General features: G+C 52.9%; 1 protein-coding gene across 1 annotated transcript in view; it reads right to left on the bottom strand.

Annotated features, from left to right (window-relative positions):
• Cacna1a (calcium voltage-gated channel subunit alpha1 A) overlaps positions 1-21613 on the bottom strand; it is a 177937-nt gene that overhangs the window by 70454 nt on the left and 85870 nt on the right. The window contains exons 5-12 of the mRNA XM_048342419.1: positions 20838-20929; positions 19545-19697; positions 15353-15546; positions 6868-6971; positions 5745-5860; positions 4543-4599; positions 3897-3899; positions 3272-3361 (exon numbers count right to left, since the gene is read on the bottom strand). Coding sequence (XP_048198376.1) covers positions 3272-3361; positions 3897-3899; positions 4543-4599; positions 5745-5860; positions 6868-6971; positions 15353-15546; positions 19545-19697; positions 20838-20929 — 809 coding nt within the window. The remainder of the gene's footprint in view (positions 1-3271; positions 3362-3896; positions 3900-4542; positions 4600-5744; positions 5861-6867; positions 6972-15352; positions 15547-19544; positions 19698-20837; positions 20930-21613) is intronic.

Raw genomic sequence — 21613 nt, 5'->3', positions numbered from 1 at the left:
TGTTTTGTTCAGAAGCATTCGCTGAGTACCCATGATGGTGCCGGTTGTACACATACTGCATGCATGCGAGGGAATACTACACAGCCCTGAAAAAATGGAATTCTGTCATCTGCCACAAGGTGGGAAGAACTGGAGGGCATTGCCCCGAGTGAAAGAAACTAGGCACAGAGGGACAAAGACGACTTGCCCGCAGTTGTATGTGGGAAAGTCAACTTCCAAGGAACGGAGAATAGAAAAAGGGTGGTTCCTAGAGACCAGGGGGAAGGGAGGGGAGGGGCGAGCGAGGTTAGCCAGTGAGAGCACATTTTAGGGATCAACCGCTCTGCCTGGTGAGCATGGTTATTAATACTGTATTTATTATAAATTTCAAAACTTTCCAGAACAGACTTGTAATGGCCTGGAGAGACAAAACTCAATCATTGAGTCCCACGCCTACCACTGAGCCACACTCCTACCACGGAGCCACATCTACCACAAGCCACGCCCACAATGGACCACACCCTATCACGAGCTGCAGTCCACGATGGAACCACGCCCACCCAGACAACTATGCCATAGCCACGCCCACCAAGAGCCTTACTCGACAGCACCACGCCCACCACGTGGTCACGCCCACACCAGAGCCACGCCCACCACGCCCCCTACCACTGAGCTCCTTCCCTGGGCCAAGCCCTAAGTGTTTAAAACGGAAGTGCCGGAGGGCTTCATGACTCCTTTTATCGTCACTGAGTTTCGAGGGGGCAGCACTAGAGTTTGAACTCAGGTACTCTTCCGCTAGGAAAGGTGCTCTACCACTAGAGCCTACCTCCAACCCTAAAGGAAACATGTGGTGTTTCCTTGTGGCAGCCCCAGTGAGACGATTCATTCTGTCAACTGCGCTGCTTGAGGGAGCGTTAGATTGGAAGCACATTTCTTCCTTCCCTCCCTTCCCGATCTCTCAGGGCGGGCCCAGGATGATTGACATGTAGGACAGCCAATGGAGTGGGAAAGACCCGCCCTGAATGCGAATAGCCTCATCCAATAGGCTGGAGGGGCCTCCAATGGCATAAGAGGGGAAAAGGGTTTAGACTGTGAGACTGGATAGTCTGTCCGTCTGTCTGTCTCTGCTTCCCGGCCACCATGAAGTGTGCAGCTTGGCCCCACCGCACCCTTCCTCCACTATGACCAACCTCCCTAAGGCCCAGCCAGAAGCAACAGAGACAGCTGACCAGGGACCGAAACCCCTCAAGTCAGGAGCTGAATTCAACTTTTCCTCTCAAGTGACTTTCTCAGGCATCGACCACCGTGACAGTAAACCTGAAACCCCGACCAGCTCACCTACCACTCTCCCTCCAAAAGAGCTGTGCTTAAAATGACTCGTGAGAGAGCTAGGGCAGGGATGACAGGGTCCAAATAGAATTGTACTCACTGCCTGACTTACTAACTGTAACTCCTCTGTGCAGCACCTTTATAGTAACAATAAAAAATAAATAAAATGACTCATTTGCCAGGTGCCTTAGCTACTCAGCTCGGTGGCAGGGGCGTGGCTCAATGGCAGGAGCATGGTTCTGAGGTTGGAGCGTGGCTCAGTAGCAGGGAGTGGATCAGTAATAGGCTGTGGCTTGGCAGAGGGTGGAGCTCGGTGGTGGGAGTGGGTAGGCAGCGGGTGTGGCTTGGCAGAGGGCGTGTCTCCGCGGTGGGCGTGACTAGCAGGTGGGTGTGGCTTGGCAGAGGGCGTGTCTCTGCGGTGGGCATGGCTAGCAGGTGGGTGTGATTTGGTAGAGGGAGTGTTTCATCGGTGGGCGTGGCTAGCAGGTGGGTGCGGTGTGACAGGGTGTGGTCAGGCGGTGGGCGTGGCTTGGCAGTGGGGGGTGTAGCTCAGCCGCAGGGTTGATCCAAGGACATTTAATGATGGGTGCAATAGTGTCTACCTGTAATCTCAGCACTGGAAAGGAAGAGGAAGGAGGATCTGGAGTTTAAGAGTAGCCTAGATTACATATCAAGCTTGAGGGCAGAAGCATGTGTGGGTTGCTTCTGTTTTGTACTTTATCTGCTTTTTCTCTCTTACTTTTTTTTTTTTAACATAAGAAGACCTTGTCCTTCAAAAGACAAAAATCAGTAACAGGAAATAAACATTATTATTATTCCCATGAGGAGAAACAGTAATAGCTTCTCATGATAAGGAATAGTGTGCTTGGGCTAGAAATTAAAATTACAAATGTACTACAAACCTACTTAGCTGGGGAAAGAAAAGGCTGGAGTGTAGCATTCACGAATGGGCCTACAAACCAGTTCTGTTTTCTCACATGCAGACTGACTTGAACAATGAGTCAAAAAGCTGTCAATAATTCCGATCCTAGCTAATCCCAGCTATTCAGGAGGCTGAGATCTGAGGATCATAGTTCGATGCCAGCCTGAGCAGGAAAGTCCATAAGACACCAATGATCTCCAATGATCCAGCGAAAAGCTGGAAGTGGATCTGTGGTTCACACAGTAGAGCACCAGCCTTGAAAGAAAAAGCTCAGAGACAGTACCCAGGCACTGAGTTCAAGCCTCAACACTAGTACAAAATAATAATAACAATAAGTTGTCAGTGAATATTACTGGGAACTGTACCCTACAAGGTCCTAATGCATTATGGGAATCACCTGGCTGAATCAGTCATGATTTGGGGGGGCGGTGCTGCCTATAAACATGGACCTCCTTCTCCTCCTCCTCCTCCTCCTCCTCCTCCTCCTCCTCCTGTCCCGGGGCTTGAACTCAGGGCCTGGGTGCTGTCCCTGAGCTTCTTCTTTTTTTTTTTTTTTTTTTTTTTTTTTGCCAGTCCTGGGCCTTGGACTCAGGGCCTGAGCACTGTCCCTGGCTTCTTTTTTGTTTTGCTCAAGGCTAGCACTCTGCCACTTGAGCCACAGCACCACTTCTGGCCATTTTCTACATATGTGGTGCTGGGGAATCAAACCCAGGACTTCATGTATACGGGGCAAGCACTTTACCACTAGGCCATATCCCCAGCCCATGTCCCTGAGCTTCTTTTGCTCAAGTCTAGCACACTACCACTTGAGTCCCAGTACCACTTCCATTTTTTCTGTTTATGTGGTGCTGAGGAATTGAACTCAGGGCTTCATGCATGCTAGACAAGCACTCTACCACTAATCCACAGTCCCAGTGGAATCTACTCCACGATGGTTGCATGGGATGAGCAGTGGAGAAGAACCCCAACTTCAGCAGCCAGCATCCCCAGGCTCTCAGCCCCATGTTTTGTGCAGGGCCGAGCAGTAGAGGGAGGACTCACCAACAGAGGCAATGTCGGCCAGCTGGTCCTCTCCCTCCTCTGGGTTCAGCAGGTCTGTCTTGCTCTTCTTGATAGTGGCTCTCCGCAGGGCTCCAACAGTGGACACAAGGAGGAGAAGGAGATGTTACCTGTTGTGCATGTGTGTGCGCGCACGCAAGCAATTTGCACACCTGCCAGTCCTGGGGCTCAAACTCAAGGCCTGGGCAATGGTTTCTCAGCCTTTTCACTCAACGCTGGCACTCTGCTACTTGAGCCACACCTACACTTTTTGGTTTTGGGGAACACTTAATTGGAGATAAGAGTCTTCTGGGCTTTCCTGCCTGGGCTGGCCTCAGATCACCATCCTCAGAACCTCAGCCTCCTGAGGAGCCGGGAGGACAGGCGTGAGCCACTGACAGCTGGTGAGCTGACAGGCTTCTTTCTTTTATTTATTTATTGTTAGGAGCATACATTGATTAGACAAGGGAGAACTCATTTTGGCAATCCCACACATGCGTACTATGCGCCCCTTGACCTCATTCTGACCTCCTCTTTTTTAATTTTTATTTTTTGTTGGTTGTGGGGCCTGAACTCAGGGCATGGTCGCTGTCCCTGAGCTCTTTGGTGTTTAAGGCTAGTGCTCTACCACCTGAATCACAGTGCTACTTCCGGTTTTCTGGTGGTTCATTGGAGATATGAGTCGCACAGGCTTTCCTGCCCGGGCTGGCCTTGAACTGCAATCCTCAGATCTCAGCCTCCTGAGTAGCTGGGATTAGAGGCATGAGCCACCAGCACCTGGCTTGCCTTGGTTATTCTCAAGATAGGATCTGGCTTTCTGTCTGGGCTGTGATCCTTCTATCGGTGCTTCCTGGTGGGGATTACACATGTACACCACTGAGCCCAGCCATTAGTTAAGATGGAGTCTTGAAAACTTTTTGGGGGGGTTTGATTTGGCCTCAAATCATGATTCTCTGATTTTTACTCCCCCACTTTGCTAGGATGGCAGGCGTGAGCCCCCACACCCCAGCCTGAAGTTTCAACTTTCTGAGATTTTTATTAACCTGGGCCACCTGCCGCCTGATAATACTATGGAAAACTCTGGAAGTGAACCACACATGCATACACCTTCAGTATCACCCTCGGGTCCCCGAATTTCCCAGGAAGGCAGCCCCCAACTCCCATTCTGATTCCTCAAGTCATCCTGAGTGACCCAATCTGAACCCTCAGTGTCCATCTCCCTCAGTTCCCTGAGAACCAAGTCCCCAGGCCCCCCGGGGTTCAGGGCAACTTACCATCGAAGGGGTGCCTCTGCTCCACATCTGTCTCGTCCTCAGCGAGGATGACCTCTTCTGAGGAAGGGGGACACACAAGTCAGCGGCCTATGTCTGGAGGGACCCTAGGGTCACCCCCCTCTCCCAGGGTCCACCTGCCCGCCCTGCTATCCACCTGTGGGTGCAATGCAGCCAGCCCCAAGTCTGCAGCCTGAGGGCTCTGGGCTCCCAGCCTCAGCTTAGCAACAGAAGCCTTTTAGATCTGTTTTGGAACCCCCAAAGGCTTGCATGGGGGGCTTAGTGCAGTGTGGCAGTGCTGGGAGATGGTGGGCCTTTTTGAGGTCATTAGGGGGGTGTCCTCAGAGGGGATTAAAAGACCCTGAATGAGACCCTCGAGCCCCATCCTGTATGTCTTGCTTGCTCTGTCTCCTTGATGATGGTACCACAGGGCCTTTGCACCTGCCATTCTCGCTGCCTGCAACCTGCCTGCCTCAGAGTCCCAAAATTTTCTGACTTTCTTCAAATCTCTACTCAGATACTACTTTCCTGGGGTGGGGACATGGGGGTGGGGTGGGGTGGGGGGGCTGACCACCTCGACTCTGTAACTCTCCACCATTCCCAACCCTGCCACCCCCCATATCCCAATACTTCCCGCATTTATGTGTCTCATTTTCCACACTATCTTCAGTGCATGGGTCGGGACAGAACTTGGTACCCAGTAGGCGCCCAGAGGTGTGTCGTCCTCACGGTGCCTGCTGCACCTCAGGTACTGTTCTCACTCAGTGGCTTAGCTTGGGTCTCCTTCCTGACCGCCCCCACCCCCACCCCCACCCCAGCCCCTCCAGACAGACACTCCACGCCTGCACGGTTCTCATGCAGGGTTTTGGCCAATCACAAATCAGGAATGAGAAGAAAAGGTGCCCTTGTTTGGCTTTAGTTTTTGTGTTTATTATTTTATTTTACTTGACGCAAGGCTGTCGCTCTAACCCCAGGAACAGCCCTACTTCTGGTTTTTTGGTGGGTCACTGGAAATAAAGAGTCTTATGGGCTTTTTCTGCCTGGGCTGGCTTCGAACCGTGATCCTCAGCATCTGAGTCTCCTGAGCCGCTGAGATGACCGGGCTGAGCCGCTTCACCAGGCTGGGATTTAGATCCCCAGGCTGCCCGGTTCCTCCCTGGGTGTACCCCGCCCGGTGGGGCGGGCGTGCGGGAGGGCGGCCTCACCTGCCTTGGAGATCCACTCCATGTAGCCGTTGAGCTCCCGCTCGATCTGCTGCTGCCGCCGGAGCTTCAGGAAAGCCCGCCGGTTCTCCACCCGCTCCCGCTCTTTGGCAAATTCTCTGCAGGAGCACAGACATGGAGATTGGCCTTGTGGGGAGAGCTAGAATCTTCCAGAAGGGAGAATCAAGGCCTGTCCCAGGTTCCTCCCACCCCTGCCCCCAGCTAGAGCAAAAACCACAGGTCGGGGCTTCAAGGCTGGCTGTATTCCCAGCTCTTCTTCCTCCTCCTCCTCCTCCTCCTCCTCCTCCTCCTCCTCCTCCTCCTCCTCCTCCTCCTCCTCCTCCTCCCCTTCCCCCTCTTCCTCTTCCTCCTCCCCTTCCCTTCCTCAAGCGAAGCCAGAGGGATAAGCCAGAACTTTCTGCACCAGTCTTGTCCCCACCTCTTCCCATTTCCCTTCGGGGACATGGGTGGATATCTGATAAGCAGGTGGCAGCAGTCACTTTGAGACCATGAGGGAGTCATATGACTGGAAACATGTAGGAAGGATGTCAGAGTAGAAAGCTAGAAGAATCTGGTTGGGATCCATCATATCAGTCCCCAGATTCCTTGTGGAGAAAGAGTCACTTGTAATTAAGCCTCATTCCCCAAATCTTAGGGTTTGGTGGACAATTGGTGTGTGTGTGTGTGTGTGTGTGTGTGTGTGTGTGTGTGTGTGTGTGTGTACTAGGGCTTAAACTTAGGGCCTGAGTGCTGTCTCTTATTTCCTCAAGGCTATGGTGCTCTACCAATTGAGCCACATCTCCAATTCTGGAGCTGGTTCATTGAGATATAAATCTCACAGACTTTGCTGCCTGAGCTGGCTTTGAACCATGATCCTCAGATCTCAACTTCCTGAGTAGCTGGGATGATAGGCATGAGCCACTGGTGTCTGGCTAGATACACAAACTGTGTGCTATGGCTTTCTGTATTAGGAAATAAGGAGAAGAGGAAACCCTAATTACTATTATTTTTGGAAACAAATATAAATGAGCCCCCGGCAGGGGCCGAGGCTGTGGGAAGCAAAGCCTCAGCGGCCTCTTCCTGGGGGGGGCAGCTGGGGGGCTGGACAGGGTTGAGGGTCACTCACCCTGACAGGACGCCCAGCACGAGGTTTAGCATAAAAAAGGAGCCGATGATGATGAGGGGGATGAAGTATAGCCAGTTCCAAGTGTTCCCTGAGGCGTCGTTGCTCTGCGGGGTGAAGCGGGGGGTGGGGGGGAAGCAGGTGAGACTTAAGAAGACCCAGGGGGGACTGGCCAGTTGGAGCATGCTGAGCCAGGGTCCTCCCGGGGCTCAGGGGTTCCCAGTCCGGGGTGTTCTGGGGCTCCAGAAGCCCCAACAGCCACCGGGGATGGGAAATCTCGAGGTACCATGGGATCCCACTGGATCGGTGACTCCCTGGGAAATAAAGAGAACTTGGCCCATCAGAGTCCATAGGATGAGAGAGAGAGAGAGAGAGAGAGAGAGAGAGAGAGAGAGAGACAGAGAAGTGGAAATGGAGAAACATATCTGTGCTCCCCGCAAGACCAGCATGGCCTAAAGGGGCTGACGTCAAAGGCGTCTCCAAGTTGGACAGCAGGGCCTCGAGCTGTGCTCCCTCATTCCCCGAGGCCTCAACACCCAGCACGGGGAACCCCAAAAGTGCCCGGCTCCATTCTCAGGGGGAGAGAAGGCTTCTCTGGGGCACAGAACAGAGCCCTGTGCAGAAAAGGAATCAGGAAAAAGGAGAGGAAAAGGAGGGGAGGAGGAGGAGGAGGAGGAGGAGGAGGAGGAGGAGGAGGAGGAGGAGGAGGAGGAGGAGGAGGAGGAGGAGAAAGAGGAGGAGGAGAAGGAAGAGGAGAAAGAGGAAGAGGAGAAGGAGAATAGGAAGAGGAGGAAAGGGAAGGGAGGAAGGGATGGGAGGAGGAAGAGAGGAAGAATAGGAAGAAGAGGAGGAAGGGAAGAGGAATAGGAGAAGGAGGAGGAGAGGAGAAAAGTTGGAGGAAGAGAAAGGAGAGAAGAGGTGGAGAAGGAGAAGAGGAAGAAGAGGAAGGAGGAGGAGATGGGAAGAGGGGAAAAAGAGGAGGAGGAAGAAGAGGTGGAGGAAGAGAAAGAAGAGGAGGAGAGAGGAGAGGTGGGAGGAGGAGGAGAGGTGGAGGAGGAGAGGTGGAGGAAGAGGAGGAGAGATGGAGGAGGAGGAGAGGTGGAGGAGGAGAGGTGGAGGAGGAGAGGTGGAGGAGGAGGAGAGGTGGAGGAGGAGAGGTGGAGGAAGAGGAGGAGAGATGGAGGAGGAGGAGGAGAGGTGGAGGAGGAGGTGGTGGAGGAGGAGAGATGGAGGAGAGGTGGTGGTGAAGGAGAGGAGGAGGAGGAGGAGAGGTGGAGGAGTACAAGAGGAGGAGGAGGAGAGGTGGAGGACGGGGAGAGGTGCAGGAAGAGGAGGTGTAGGAGGAGGAGAGGTGAAGGAGGAGAAGGAGGAGGTGGAGGGAGGAGAGATGAAGGAGGAGGAGGAGGAGGCGGAGAGGTGTAGGAGGAGGTGGAGGAGGAGGAGAGGTGGAGGAGGAGGAGGAGGAGCCCAGCACTTGACTGGTTGGTGTTCTGGACATGGGTCATCATTAGTTAATTTCTCACCCTCCTCCATCATTAGTTCATGTCTAACCCCCCCCCCCCACCGCCTGCCCCGCATCTCAGCGCTCCACAATGAAGACCGTGGCCACTCACGATGACCCCTGGACGTGGCACTGTTCCTGAGTGGTGCCGCCCGGGGCCAGTGGCTTCAGTGTGGCTTCAAAAGCTCAGCTTCACACCCAATGGCAAGGTGCAACAAGGCTGGAGTGGGGAACCCTGGGGTGTCTCAAGGCACCCTGAACCTTCAGGCGGTAGGTGATCCATGTATCCCTCAAGGCTGCTGTGACAAAAACGTCATGACCTGGAGGGCACCTGGGCAGCAGGAATCACCACAGTTTGGGGGTGGGCAGGATTCCAGAGGTGCTGAGGTTTCACATGAGTTTATTTACTGAGCTAGCATCTTGCTTTCTAGTGTACCCTGGCCTGGAACTCAGGATCCTCCTCTTGCCTCCGGAAGCACCGGGGTTACAGGCGTCTGTACCAAGGCTGGGTACTGTGAAGAGAAATGTGTATCCACCCTTGGCAGGACACACAGGAGAGAATGGTGGGGGCAGCCATCTTCTCGACCCCTCCCCTCCATGCACAATCACATCATCTAGATGGTCTCTACAAGCGACACGGAGTGCTGGCTGTCACCCTAGAAAAACCTTACCAAGCCAGACAGGAATCAAGGGACATGTCAGATTCCATTAGTGAAGAACATAAAAAGAGGCAAATGCTGGGTGTCGTGAAACACACCTGCAATCCAGCTCCTCAAGAGGCTGCGGTGGGAAGATTGCTTGAATCCAGTAGTTCAAGACCCTAGGCAGCACAATGAGACCCCAATCTCAAGAACACAAAACAAAACAAAAGCCTAGCTACTCAGGAGGCAGAGATCTGAGGATAACAGTTCAAAGCCAGCCTGGGCAGGAAAGTCAATGAGACACTTACCTCCAATTAATTACCAAAAGGACAGAAGTGGAGCTGTGGCTCAAGTGGGAGAGCACCAGCCTTGAGTGCAAAAGCTCAGGCCCTGAGTTCAAGCCACAGACACACACACACACACACACACACACACACACACACACAGCTGAAATGCAAGCCTCACATGCCAGCTATAGGAGACCATAAATAAGAGGATCAAGGTCCAGGCAGGCTGACTCAATTAAAATCTCGAGATCCTATGTGGAAAATAACAAACTCAAACAGGGCTCCGAGTGGGCAGAGGGCGTGGCTTTGAGGCAGAGACGTGGCTTGCAACAAGGGGGCGTGGCCCTGCACATCTCAAGCTGCAGGTGTGACTCTGCAATGGCTTTGCAGTTAGGGTGTGGCTAAGACAGAAGGGAGCATGACTGCACAGCTCAAGCCACGGGGTGTGGCTTTGCAGTAGAGGCGTGGCTAAGACAAAAGGGGTGTAGCTTTACACCCCTCAAGCTGCTGGGAGTGTCTTTGTAATGGGGATGTGGCTTTGCGGTAGGGGCGTGGCCTCATGCTGGGGGCGTGGCCTTGTGGTATAAGTGTAGCCCACCAATAGCTCCCCAGCTAGCAAGCAGGAGGCCCTGATTTCAAACCCCAGTACCGCCAAAAATAAAAAATAAAATGGATCGCTTGGGGATGTAACTCAGATGTTGAGCACTTAGCCTTACCCAGGCCTTCGGTGGATCCCATCCCCAACACGGAAATAAGACAATGGTTAGGAAACTACATTTTATATTATTTGCATTTCATCATACCACACGCGTGCACATGCGTGTGCACTCATGCACACAATTGTCGGGGATGGCTGTGCCTTTAAGGAGGGACAGCTGGCTTTAGCCTGGTCCCGCCTCCTTCCGCCTTCCACCAGAAGAGAAGTCCCCACCCCTGGGGGCGAGCACGTGTGTGCCATCATGGGAGCGGGGACCCCAGAGGCCTGGTTCTTGGGGGGCTGTGGTCTCCGCCCATAGAGGAAGTTCCATGACATCACCTGAGGGACAGCCCATTTAGCCAATTGTTAATATTCAATTAGTCCCTCCCCTTCCTGCCCGCCATTACCGTTATAAACCCCTCCCTGATTAAACTTCTTTGAGACTGGTGGAACATCCAAACCGGCTCCCCGAAATCTCTGTCCCGCGTCTACTCCGGACACGTGAGGGGGGACGGTGGGGGAGGGAGGTTTCGGCATCTTTCCTCAGCTTAGCATAGTCCATAAAGACATGCTTTGCTCCTTCTGCGGGCGAGAGGAGTAGAGCCGAGTTTCTTTCACAATTTGTGATTTAACATCTCCCTGGGTGAAGCGAGGGGAACGGGGTCTTGAACGCCACATACAGTCACCATAAAACAAAACCAAATTAAAAAATAAAAACAAAACAAAAGGAGCCAGGCACCAGTGGCTAACACCTGTCATCCCAGCTACTCAGGAGGCTGAGATCTGAGGATTGCAGTTCAAAGCCAGCCCTGGCAGGAAAGTCCATGAGACTTTGATCTCCAGTGAAGGACCAAAAAACTGGAAGTGGCACTGTGGCCCAAAGTGGGAGAGCGCTATCCTTGAGCAAAAAACTCAGGGACCATGCCCAGGCCCTGAGTTCAAGCCCCACAACAGACAAAAAAAAAAAGTCACCTAAAGTCAAGGTCAACACATAGAAGCCAGTTGTTATTATTGTTCTCTGTGCTTCTGGGTTGACCTTCCCCTGGGGTCTTGGTTTGATTGGTTCTTTCTTCTCCCTCAGCCTGGACTCCAGGATGTCCTGCCTCAGGCAGAAAGGACCTCATCTGAAAGACTTTCCCTTTTCTACAGCTCCGCCAGGCTGCTCCTTACCAGCATGTTCCTGTCTCAGATTCAACTTGTCAACACATGCATTTCAAGGCCACATGGCTGTCAGCTCTGGAAGGGAAGGCTGGTTTCCTGTCTTGGGGCCCCAGGGCTCACCAAGCACAGGGAACATAGGGAAATCACATCTCCCCACCCTCAATCCAGAAGTCCAGACTGTGTCCCCAAGAATGACAAAACATTCTCTATGCTCCTTCCTTCATCCCACAGCCTCCCGAGTGGCGGCTTCTTTTCTTCTTCTTCTTCTTTTCTTCTTCTTCTTCTTCTTCTTCTTCTTCTTCTTCTTCTTCTTCTTCTTCTTCTTCTTCTTCTTTTTCTTTTCTTCTTCTTCCTCTTCCTCTCCTTCTCCTTCCCCCTCTCCCTCTCCCTCTTCCCCTTCCCCTTCCTCTTCTCCTTCTCTTCCTCCTCCTCCTCCTCCTCTTCCTCGAGTTTGAAATCAAGGCCACAGTTTGCTAGGTGGGCGGTCTGCCACTGTGTCACCCCCAGCCCTTTGCTTTCCTTCTTTTCCAGGGAGGGCCTCACATTTGTTGTTGTTGATGTCGCTGGCCTGGGCCATGATCGCCCTGCATTGCTGCGATTATGTGCGCACAGCCCCATACGTCACTGATGACGGATCTGGGTCTTGCCAGCCTCTCACCCAGGCTGACCTCCAGCCTTGGCCCTCCTGACCTCCACCTCCAGGGCAGCCAGGTAGAGTTTCGTCAGGACTGAGATCTCGGAGGTTGGGACGACCCTGCCTGCGTCTTCTTGGGGAGCCATTGGCTGAGCCTGGCACCTGGAGCTCGTCCCAGCTGGATCCTCAAATCCCTTCTGCCTTTTGATTTATTTTCCTTTTTTTTTTTTTTTTTGAGCCTGACTCATTCAGAAAAAGTAGAGGATTGAAAAAAAAAAACCCACTCAGCTCAGGAGAACGAGTGACTCCACCACTTCTGGGATAAAAATGGGGGGAACGTGACCGAGAGCAAGAGGGAGGCGGACAGAGGCCTCAGGAGGCCTGTCCGTCCCAGTTTCCACCGCTGATGGATCACGGGGGGCCTGATAATTATTTTGGGGGCCCTTTTCCTCCTGCCCCAGTTTGGATGATGAATGGTATGGCAGGTTGTGTCTGAAACCTGTCCGTACCCATTCCTCACCCAGCCCCCGAGGCAGCTCAGTGGGCTCCTGCCCCAGGACCTTCACACGGGATTTTGGGGCTCAAGCTTGGTGCTCTACCAAGATCTACCACAGATCTACTTCTGGCTTTTTTTCCCCTGGTTAATTAGTCTCACAGACTTTCCTGGCTTTGAACCTTGATCCTTTAGATCTCAGCCTCCTGAATTAGCTGGGATGGCAGGCGTGTGCCTCGCGCCTGGCTAGAATTGTTTCCATATTTACATTTCCCCCTATTTATAGATGTGGGAGCCTGAGGTGTGCCTGGCCTCGTTCCTTCTTATTCTTTTCTTTTTAAACCTCATTTTCCCCCCACTCACGGTGTGCCCCACGCATCGCCAGTCTTCTCCCCGCAGATGCCTTCTTGACTGTGTCGGCCATCGCAGGCAGCATGGGTTGAAATTAGGATTTTCTCCCCCCCCCAAAAAAAAAACCCAGTGTTTTTTTTTTTTACCAGGAACCCAACTGGGTGATGGGGGAAATAAAAGGATTAAAAACAAAAAAACATGGGAGGGAAGCAAACATAAGGCTTTCTCCCTGGCTCCCTGGCTCCCTCTCTCCCTGTACAAATGTCACCTTCCTCGGGGCAGCCCTCCCGGATTGCCTGACCTCAGCTAGCATCCCCTGTTCCTGCCCCTCTAGGACTCCTTTGCTTCTCCTTGATCAGCTGGGCCTCTCCCTACCCACCGCACCACAGGGTCTCCCACCACTTAATCACCACCAGGCACATGGTAGGGGTTTAATAAATAAAGGACAAATGGTGCCGTCAGTCTGCCTGGCTCGAGGGGGCCTCGGCTTTGGCACAGAGGCCTACGGTTCAGGGAGGTCCGGGTAAAAGAGGGGATGGCGCCTTAAGGGGCGGGGCGACTCCCAGGGGCATGGCCTGGTGATGCTGAGGTGGGCGTGGCACGGGGAGGTTAGAGTGGGTGTGGCCTTGGATATTGTGTGGGCGTGGCCTTGGGTGGTTGTGTGGGCGTGGCCTCGGGAGGTTTGAGCGGGCGTGGCCTGGGGAAGTTGGGGTGCTGTGGGGCTGGGAGGCTCCTTGGTTCTTTCCAGAAGGCTGGGTGGCCCCTCTTTGCTCTTGGCTTCCTGGGACTGGGTTCTGTGGCTGAGTTGAGCCCCCCAAGAGTGCTTCAGCCAGGGTAGAGGGAGTACTGGAGCCTCACACACCTGACCATCCACAGCCCAGCGGGGAGGCAGGAGGCAGAGAGAGGAGACTGAAGGAGAGCGGAGGCTGGGAGAGAGGAGGCCGAGAGAGCAGAGGTGGAGAGGCAGGGACTCACTGGAACCCAGGGGCTTAGAGACCAGTCTGGGCCACAGAGTGAGACTCGTCCCATCTCAAAAGAAAAGTCTACCAAAATAATAACCAGAACCAGGTTCCGATGGCACATGCCAGTCATCCTAAGCTACTCAGGGGGCTGAGATCCGTGGACCACAGTTCAAAACCAGCCCTGGGGGCAGGAAAGTCTGTGAGACCTTTCTCTCTCTCAATAAATGACTCAGGAAAAAAAAAGCCAGAAGTGAAGCTGTGGCTCAGTAGTAGAGTGGCAGCCTTGAACAACAATAACACAAAGAAGCACACAGACAGTGCCAAGGCCTCGAGCTGGAGGCCCAGGGCTGACTGACTGGCACAAAACAAATAATAAATCAATAGGTTTAGCTTTTTGAACTCTACTTCTGGAATTACACATACACACACACACACACACACACACACACACACACACACTCCTCTCACCCCCACCTGTCCACCCCCAGCAGCACTGCTCATGACTGAGAAGAAAACCATGCAATCATCTTGCTCAAGGGGCAGCCAGGCAATGGAGTACTACACTACTCTGAAAAAAACACGAAGAGACTCCATCCTGAGAAAAAAAGAGCGAGCTTTAAAAGATGTGAAGGAGAGAGAGGACGCTGGCTGTAAGGAAGCAGAGATAGCGGGTCTGGGACTGGTGACACTTGGTAGAGTTGGGTTGTGGAGTGACCATTTTGGGGGAAGGGGTCACCTCTGTGTACCCTCAACCCACTGCAGGGGGAGAATGGCTGGGCCCAGTCCACGCGCCCCGAGCATGCGCAAGCCTCTGTCCTCGTCCTTGCCCCCCATGGGGCTGGCTCATAATGATACAACCATAGGAAGTGCATCCTTCCTGGGGTCAGAGGGCATCCAGGGGCCATGCAGGGGTCATGCAGGGAGCAGAGCCTGTGAGCTTTGCTCTCTGAAGTCCATAAAGTGGACTTGATTTGCATGTTGGGGCTCAAGGGGTCCAGGAGACACCGATGCCTCAGACCCCAGATAGACTGAGGAACCTGGATTTTTTTTTGTTTGGGGCAAACTATCCCTGACATTCGCCCCATTCAGTGGCCACACTCCCAGCTGGCCATGTTTGGGGTTTGGCACTAGCCCCTCCAAAACTCACGGGCCTGGGGAGGGAGGAGTTATTGACAGAAACATGGAAGGTCTTCCCAGGAGCCTTTGGAATTGGGGGTCTGGGCACCCCACAGCAGGGTCTAGAAAGCCGAGTGCAAGCTCCTGGTGCCCAAGAACTGCACAACTGGTAGGGGACGGCCAGAGGAGGAAGCCAGGGGAGGGAGGCCCCCAAGCAAGGGCCCCACCCAGGCCCACACCCAGTGCTGCCATCCCTGTGCCTGCTGCCTTCCAGCTTCAGAAATCTACAACGGATCCACGCCTGTCATCCCAGCTCTCAGGAGGCTGAGGACCGTAGTTAGAAGCCAGCCCAGGCAGGAAACTCCCTGTGAGTGAGACTCTTATCTCCAATGAACCCCCAAAAACCCAGAGGTGGAGCTGTGGCTCAAGTGGTAGAGCACCAGCCTTGAGCAACAGAAAAAAGCCCAGCAACAGCACTCAGGTTGGGAGTTCAAGCCCCACACCAGCCACGGACACTGGCTGAAATGCCCTGAACACAGGCAGTAGCCCCCCCCCACCTCACCCCGAGAATCTGCAAAGCTCTGGGCCTCAGAGCTGCTCCCTTCAAGGGTGCTCGCTCCTCCCCAGGGCCTGGGGGGCACTCACGTTGTAGAGAAGGTCTGTCCACCCTTCCATGGTGATGCACTGGAACACGGTGAGCACCGCGAACAGGATGTTGTCAAACTGCGTGATCCCGTTGTTGGGGCCCTCCCAGTAGGGCTTGCAGCTGGTCCCATTGGGGCAGGTGCGGGCCGGCTCCTCGATCCCGCACGGGGCCGGAGACTCGCCCTGAATGTCGTCTACAGAGAGGGAAGGACAGCGGTCAGCACCCGGCAGCTGGACTAAGACACAAGCACTCCGTGTGGGTTGGGGAAGGGGAGGGAGGATCATTTTATCCATTCATTTTTTGTGTTTTAATTAATTGACCCTTGACTATATATGTGTGTGTGTGTGTATGTGTGTGTGAGTGTGCCAGTCCTGGGACTTGAACTCAGAGCCTGGGCACTATCCCTGAGTTCTTTTGCTCAAGGCTAGTGCTCTACCACTTGGAGCCATATTTTCACTTCTGATTTTCTGGTGGTTCATTGGAGATGAAGAGTTTCACAGACTTTCTCCTGCCTGGGCTGGCTTTGAACCGTAATCCACAGATTTTAGCCTTCTGCTTTTATGGGATGACAGGCATGGGGGTACTGGCAATTGGCTCAATAGTTTAATTTTGCTCTACTTTGAGTAAACTGTTAAGGTGGGTTGATTTTCTGGAAGGCTATAAATTGGCCTTAGAGTGGTGCTTTAGCTGCATCTTATAAACGTTGTCTATCATGATTGTTAAAATATTTCCTCTGTTTTCATTATGATTTTTTTCTTTGACTCATGGATAATGAAATATTTCTTTAAAAAAAATCCAATATCCTCATACATTTGGAGAGACAGACAGACAGACTATAATTACTGGAATGAATGCTCATATACCTATTTCAACCTTGGGCCTGTCCTATTTGTTCTGAATGTTGTCTCCAGACTTTTTTTTTTTGCTTTGCTTATTATAATATTTTAAGAGCACTATCTCAGCTACCCCATATCAGGAAGAGGCGCAGACTCTTCATTTCCAAGTGCCCCTTATTTTGCCTTTCTGTTCCAGAGGCTCAGCAAAGTGATCAGAGCATTTCTTCCCTTCCTCTTCTCAGTGTTTTCTGGGCTCTGGAGATGAGCTCAGGGATCTGTCACTGACTTGTCTGGGCGCATGTGCGCTGTGTGGTCTTGGCGGGCACAGGGACAAATCTGCCATGTGCCTGGCCTGTCCTTCTGTGGTCTTGCTGCCATCTCTCCTTCTTGACAAGTTCCGGGCTGTTGTGGGGGCGAGGAACACCCAGCACAGCACGTCCCTGCCCTCGCCCAAGGCTGGGGGATGGAGCTCCATCTTCTCCCCAAATAGCAGGAGGCAGATTGTGCAAATACCAGCAGGAGGGAGGGACGTGGCAGGGGTGCCCCCTCTTCTGCTAGAAATGGAGGCCGGCTCCCAGGGGGTGGGAGTGGGGGGCTGCATGCTAATGGCCACACTCTGGTGGTGAACCCTGAACACCAGCAGCTCACAGGCTGGGCCTGAGCAGCAGGTGTGGATGTGAAGCAGTGATATTTACTCCTTCCTTCCTCCCTTCCTTCCCTCCTTCCTCTCTTCCTACCTTTCTCCCTTCCTTCCTATCTTCCTTCCTTTCTTTTTTTATTGAGACACAGGCCTGAAATTCTTGACCCTTTGGTCTTCGCCTCTCCAAGATGGAGATTACAGGCATGTGCTACTGGACTGGGTTGAGGACCGGTCAAGTGGAAACTTTTTTGGATGACGAATGGATGTTCATAACTATGAGGGCTGTCCAACCAGAAAAGGAACAGAAGTCACAGAGACCTAAGGAAATGAAATAAACATGCATGAAAAGAAAACGTTTAAAGGTGCACCTTCCCACTCAATAACAGAAACATCCCAATATTTGTATGGCAGGGGACTTTGCTTGATCAACTCCCAGCTTTCATCAGGCTATGCCCAGGAGGAAGAAAAGTAATGGTGTTTAGAGGATTCTTATTGGCCTGCAAAAAAACAGTCCCATTAGAAAGGAAACCACAATGGGTATGGTAGTGCATGCCTATAATCTCAGCTCTTGGGAGGCTGAGGAAGGAGGATCAAGAATTGGAGGCCAGGGCTGGGGATATGGCCTAATGGTAAGAGTGCTTGCCTCCTATACATGAGGCCCTGGGTTCAATTCCCCAGCACCACATATACAGAAAAAAATGGCCAGAAGTGGCGCTGTGGCTCAAGTGGCAGAGTGCTAGCCTTGAGCAAAAAGAAGCCAGGGACAGTGCTCAGGCCCTGAATCCAAGCCCCAGGACTGGCCAAAAAAAGAATTGGAGGCCAACCTTAGCTACATACTAGGGGGGAAGAAAAACCAGGAAAGAAACAAATGTCACTACTTGTACACACCAGACCACAACTAGCTTTGTGACTTAGTAAATGTAGGTCAGAAAGTGAGAGATCAGGAAAGAAACTCCATCAGCAAACGAAACAATGAGAACAGCTGGGACTTTCTAGATCCTCCACTCAAGTTCCCACCCAACCCTTGGGCAGCCTACTTGTGTTAGCCTAGTTAGTTTAGGTGTCCCCATTTTCCCAGGCCTCCAGTAACCCCCCAGTCCTGGGGGTGGTGTGTGGATATAATCTGCCATTGGTTTTCCAGGTTATAAATGGCTAAGAATTGAGGGGGGTGGGTGAGATTCTGTTCCTCAGATTTTTTTTTTTTTTTTTTGTGAGCTCTTAGAAAACAGGAAGCTTTTCTACTTTGCCTTGGAATTTTGGGGTGTTTAGGAGGTGCTGGGTGGCAGGAACTGGGCTGAGGCTGGTGAGAGCCCATCTATCTTTAGCAATGACGCCCAGAGGTGTTCTTGACGGTAACCCCTCCCTCCCAAACCAACCACCGGCACGAAGCACTCCCAGGGTTGTTTCTAGAGAAAAAAAAAAACACACCATGCAGCCAGGCTGAGGAATTCGGTTATAAATACATTTTAAAATTAACCTGCTGCCGGGGTGTCTGCGTGTATCTGTCTCTTACTCACACGGCTTGTATTTTTAATGGTGAGGTTTTCAGTGTTCTTCCTCAGTGGGGGCGTGTGGACCTTCCAGGAGCTGTGCCCATACCAGTGCCCCCCACCCCAGCCCAGACCCCCAGTCAGACCCATGCCCACCCCACGGCTTGGATGGAGGGGGGCTGGAGGACCCCAGGAACCCTGAAAAGGCCTGAGATCTTGGCTCTGCAAGTTTTCCATCTCCCCCAGCCTGGGAGAGGAGGCCAGGTGCAGAAATAGCTCTGCCTCAATTAACACCTTCTTCCTCGCGGAAGGAATAATTGGGGCACCCCATACCCATACCGAGGGAGCAAGCGCTCACAGGCTTGGGAGAGGGAAAGAAGGGAGAAGAGGAAAAACCCACCCTTCTGGAAGGATCCTCCTCCCCCTCCCCAGAGCTGGAGGGGTGGGGGAGCCCCAGCTCCCCTGGGATCTGCCTGGGGTCAGTGGGGTGGGAGAGTGGGGGACAGAGGGAAGCCCCCTGCCCCACCTCAGCCTCTGCCTGCAGCCTGCTCCTCCCAGGGCTTCTGAGTGCAAGGCCGTGATTGGCCGTCCCAGGACCCTGCGGGGCCTGTGGTTCTGATTGGATGAGGACTATCACCCCTGCTGATCCCGCGATTCTGATTGGCCACCGCTGGACCTGCTGGTAACCATGGTTCTGATCGGCTGTCACAGGCCCTTGCTGGTATTCCAATTCTAATTGGGCAAGATCTACAACCCTGTTGGTTGTAGCTCTGAGTGGCCACCCCACGACACTGCGGGTCTCACGGTTCTGATTGGCTGCCCAGGACTGGTTTGTGTGGAGATCTTCAGCTTGGGGTTCATTGATCCCCACCAGGCAGCAGGCTGGAGCCCCGAAGTGGCCAGGATGGTGCAGGCCCGCCGGAAGGAACCTGTCCATTGCCTTGTCCCTGTGTGCACCTGGAAATCCCGTGCCCTGCTTCCTGCCGCCAGCCACGCCCCTTCCTTCCGTTCTGCTCTCCTTTCTGTGTGGAGGAGCCGGGGCTGGAAGCCGGGACCCTGCACCATCTGGGGACACAGGACATTCTGAAGGCGGGTCTCCCAGATGGCTGGGGAAGGAGATGGCGCCAGCTTTGCCTCCCACGAGGAGATGGGACCCCCACCTCAGACACACACATGAGCGCACGCGCGCACACACAGACACACACACCATGCTGCTCACACCTACCTGTCCCCTCTTCAAAGCAGGTGGTATGAAATTTCCCCATATAAAATTCTAACCCTATGATTGCAAAAATAAGAATTGCAAAAAACAGGAGGAGGCCGATCTGCAGCAGGGGGATCATGGCCTTCATGATCGACTTCAGGACGACTTGTAAACCTAGGGGGAGACATGGAGAGAGGAGGTCCAAGGCCCTTCAGCAAGCAAAGTCAGCCTGCAGCATCTTCCCCAGGAGCCCCACGTCCCGCACCAGGGCCGAGTGGGCTGGTGGGCAAAGCAACATGGATGACCCTATAGAGACTGGCTCTTACCCCATGCAAACTTCTTTCATACTGTAGTTTAATTCATTCATTAATTTATTTCTTGTCACTACTGGGGCTTGAACTTGGGTGCTGTCCCTGAGCCTTTTTTTTCTCAACGCTGGTGCTCAGCTACTTGAGCCACAGCTCCACTTGGTTAACTGGAAATAAGAATCTCATGGACTTTCCTGTCTGGGCTAGCTTTGAACTGCTATCCTCAGACCTCAGCTTTCTGAAGAGCTAGGATTACAGGTGTGAGCCACCAGCATCTGCCTTCTAATTTCCTTTTGGCCTGGAATGAGGGCTTGAACTCAGCTGACGCTTTCACTTATTGCCTGGCACTCAACTATCTGAGCCACACTGCCAGCCCTTGGCTGACTCCCAACACTAAGTCCTGACCCTGTGTGTTGTGCCCACACATTAGCCATGTGTCCATCCTTGGGGAATGAGAAAGGAAGAGAATGGAATGAGAGGTTCATCTCCAGCAACCTGTAAGGATTCAGGGGAGCTTCTTGGGGCTTGGGCTTGTTTTTCTTTTTTAATAAATTGATAAAAAGAAACAGTGCAATATGAAAAATCCTCTCTCTGAGCCTCAGCCTCTCTGTCTGTGAAATGGGTGAACATGGGAAGTTCCCCCTGTACACAGAAGGCATTCAATAACTGCACATCAGTATACAGCTGGTACTCAATAAATGAGGGTAGGCATTGCCGGCAAGTGTTCCCACTTGCTAAGTCCTGGTGTGACTACTTCTCAATCACACGACCCTGCTCCCATTTTCCATTTCTTCCCAGCCACCCCAAGGCTCAGTGTGCCCCCTTCATAGAAATGGAGCAATGTGCACTGTAAGTATCATGGTGGAGGACTCAGAGTGAGTGTCAAGGGTGGAGCGTGGTCACTGGGGAACCCCTGACACACACTGAGGGCCTCCCAAAGAGGGGGGAAACTGAGGGCTCCAGGGTCCCTGAGCAAAGCCCCAGGCATGGTCAATAACTCACGCACTTGGGATTCCAGACACCAGCTTGAGCGGCCGCAGAACCCGAACTGCCCTCAAGGTCCGAAGGTCAAACTCCGTCCCAACGGTGGCCAAGATACTGGAAGAAAAGCGCCAGGGCGGAAGAGAGAAGATGGGTTTGAGGGCCTAATGGACAGGCAGGCAACTGAGATGACCACTTGAGATCCTCTTGCCTTGGCCTCATGAGGGCCGGGATTACAGGTGTGCACGACCATGCTTTCTGGGTACAAGGTGATTTAGAAAATTCTATAAATTCACAGCTGGGTGACCTCAAATGTATTCCACAACCCACAACCTGAATGAATCATGGGTAAGCCCAAGGCAATGGGGAGTGGAGGGAGTGGGGTGGGGAAATGGCAGCTACTTTCAAGTCTCAACATGCAGACAAACAGTCCAGGCTGAAAGCGCACACCTGTAATCCCAGCCCTGACGAGACTGCAGCAGGATGGACTAGGAATTTACAGCCTGCCTGGGCTACAAAGTCAGACTGCGTATCAAAACCACACCAAACCAACACAGTCCTAAATCTTCATGAGTTCGTATCTTGGCAGGCTGATCTTAGGCAGGTTACTCCTGCTCTGGGCCTCTGTTTCTCCTTATTGTAGAACACCTGAAAGATGTGAGGCTTAAATGACTTGATACTCTTTTTATTCCCCTGCCAGTGCTGGGGCTTGAACTCAGGGCCTGAGCACTGTCCCTGGCTTCTTTTTGCTCAAGGTTAGCACTCTGCCACTTGAGCCACAGCTCCACTTCTGGCTTTTTC

The sequence above is a fragment of the Perognathus longimembris genome, chromosome 3 (genome assembly GCF_023159225.1).
Source record: "Perognathus longimembris pacificus isolate PPM17 chromosome 3, ASM2315922v1, whole genome shotgun sequence".
NCBI lineage: Eukaryota > Metazoa > Chordata > Mammalia > Rodentia > Heteromyidae > Perognathus > Perognathus longimembris.
This window is presented reverse-complemented; position numbering and strand designations above follow the sequence as displayed.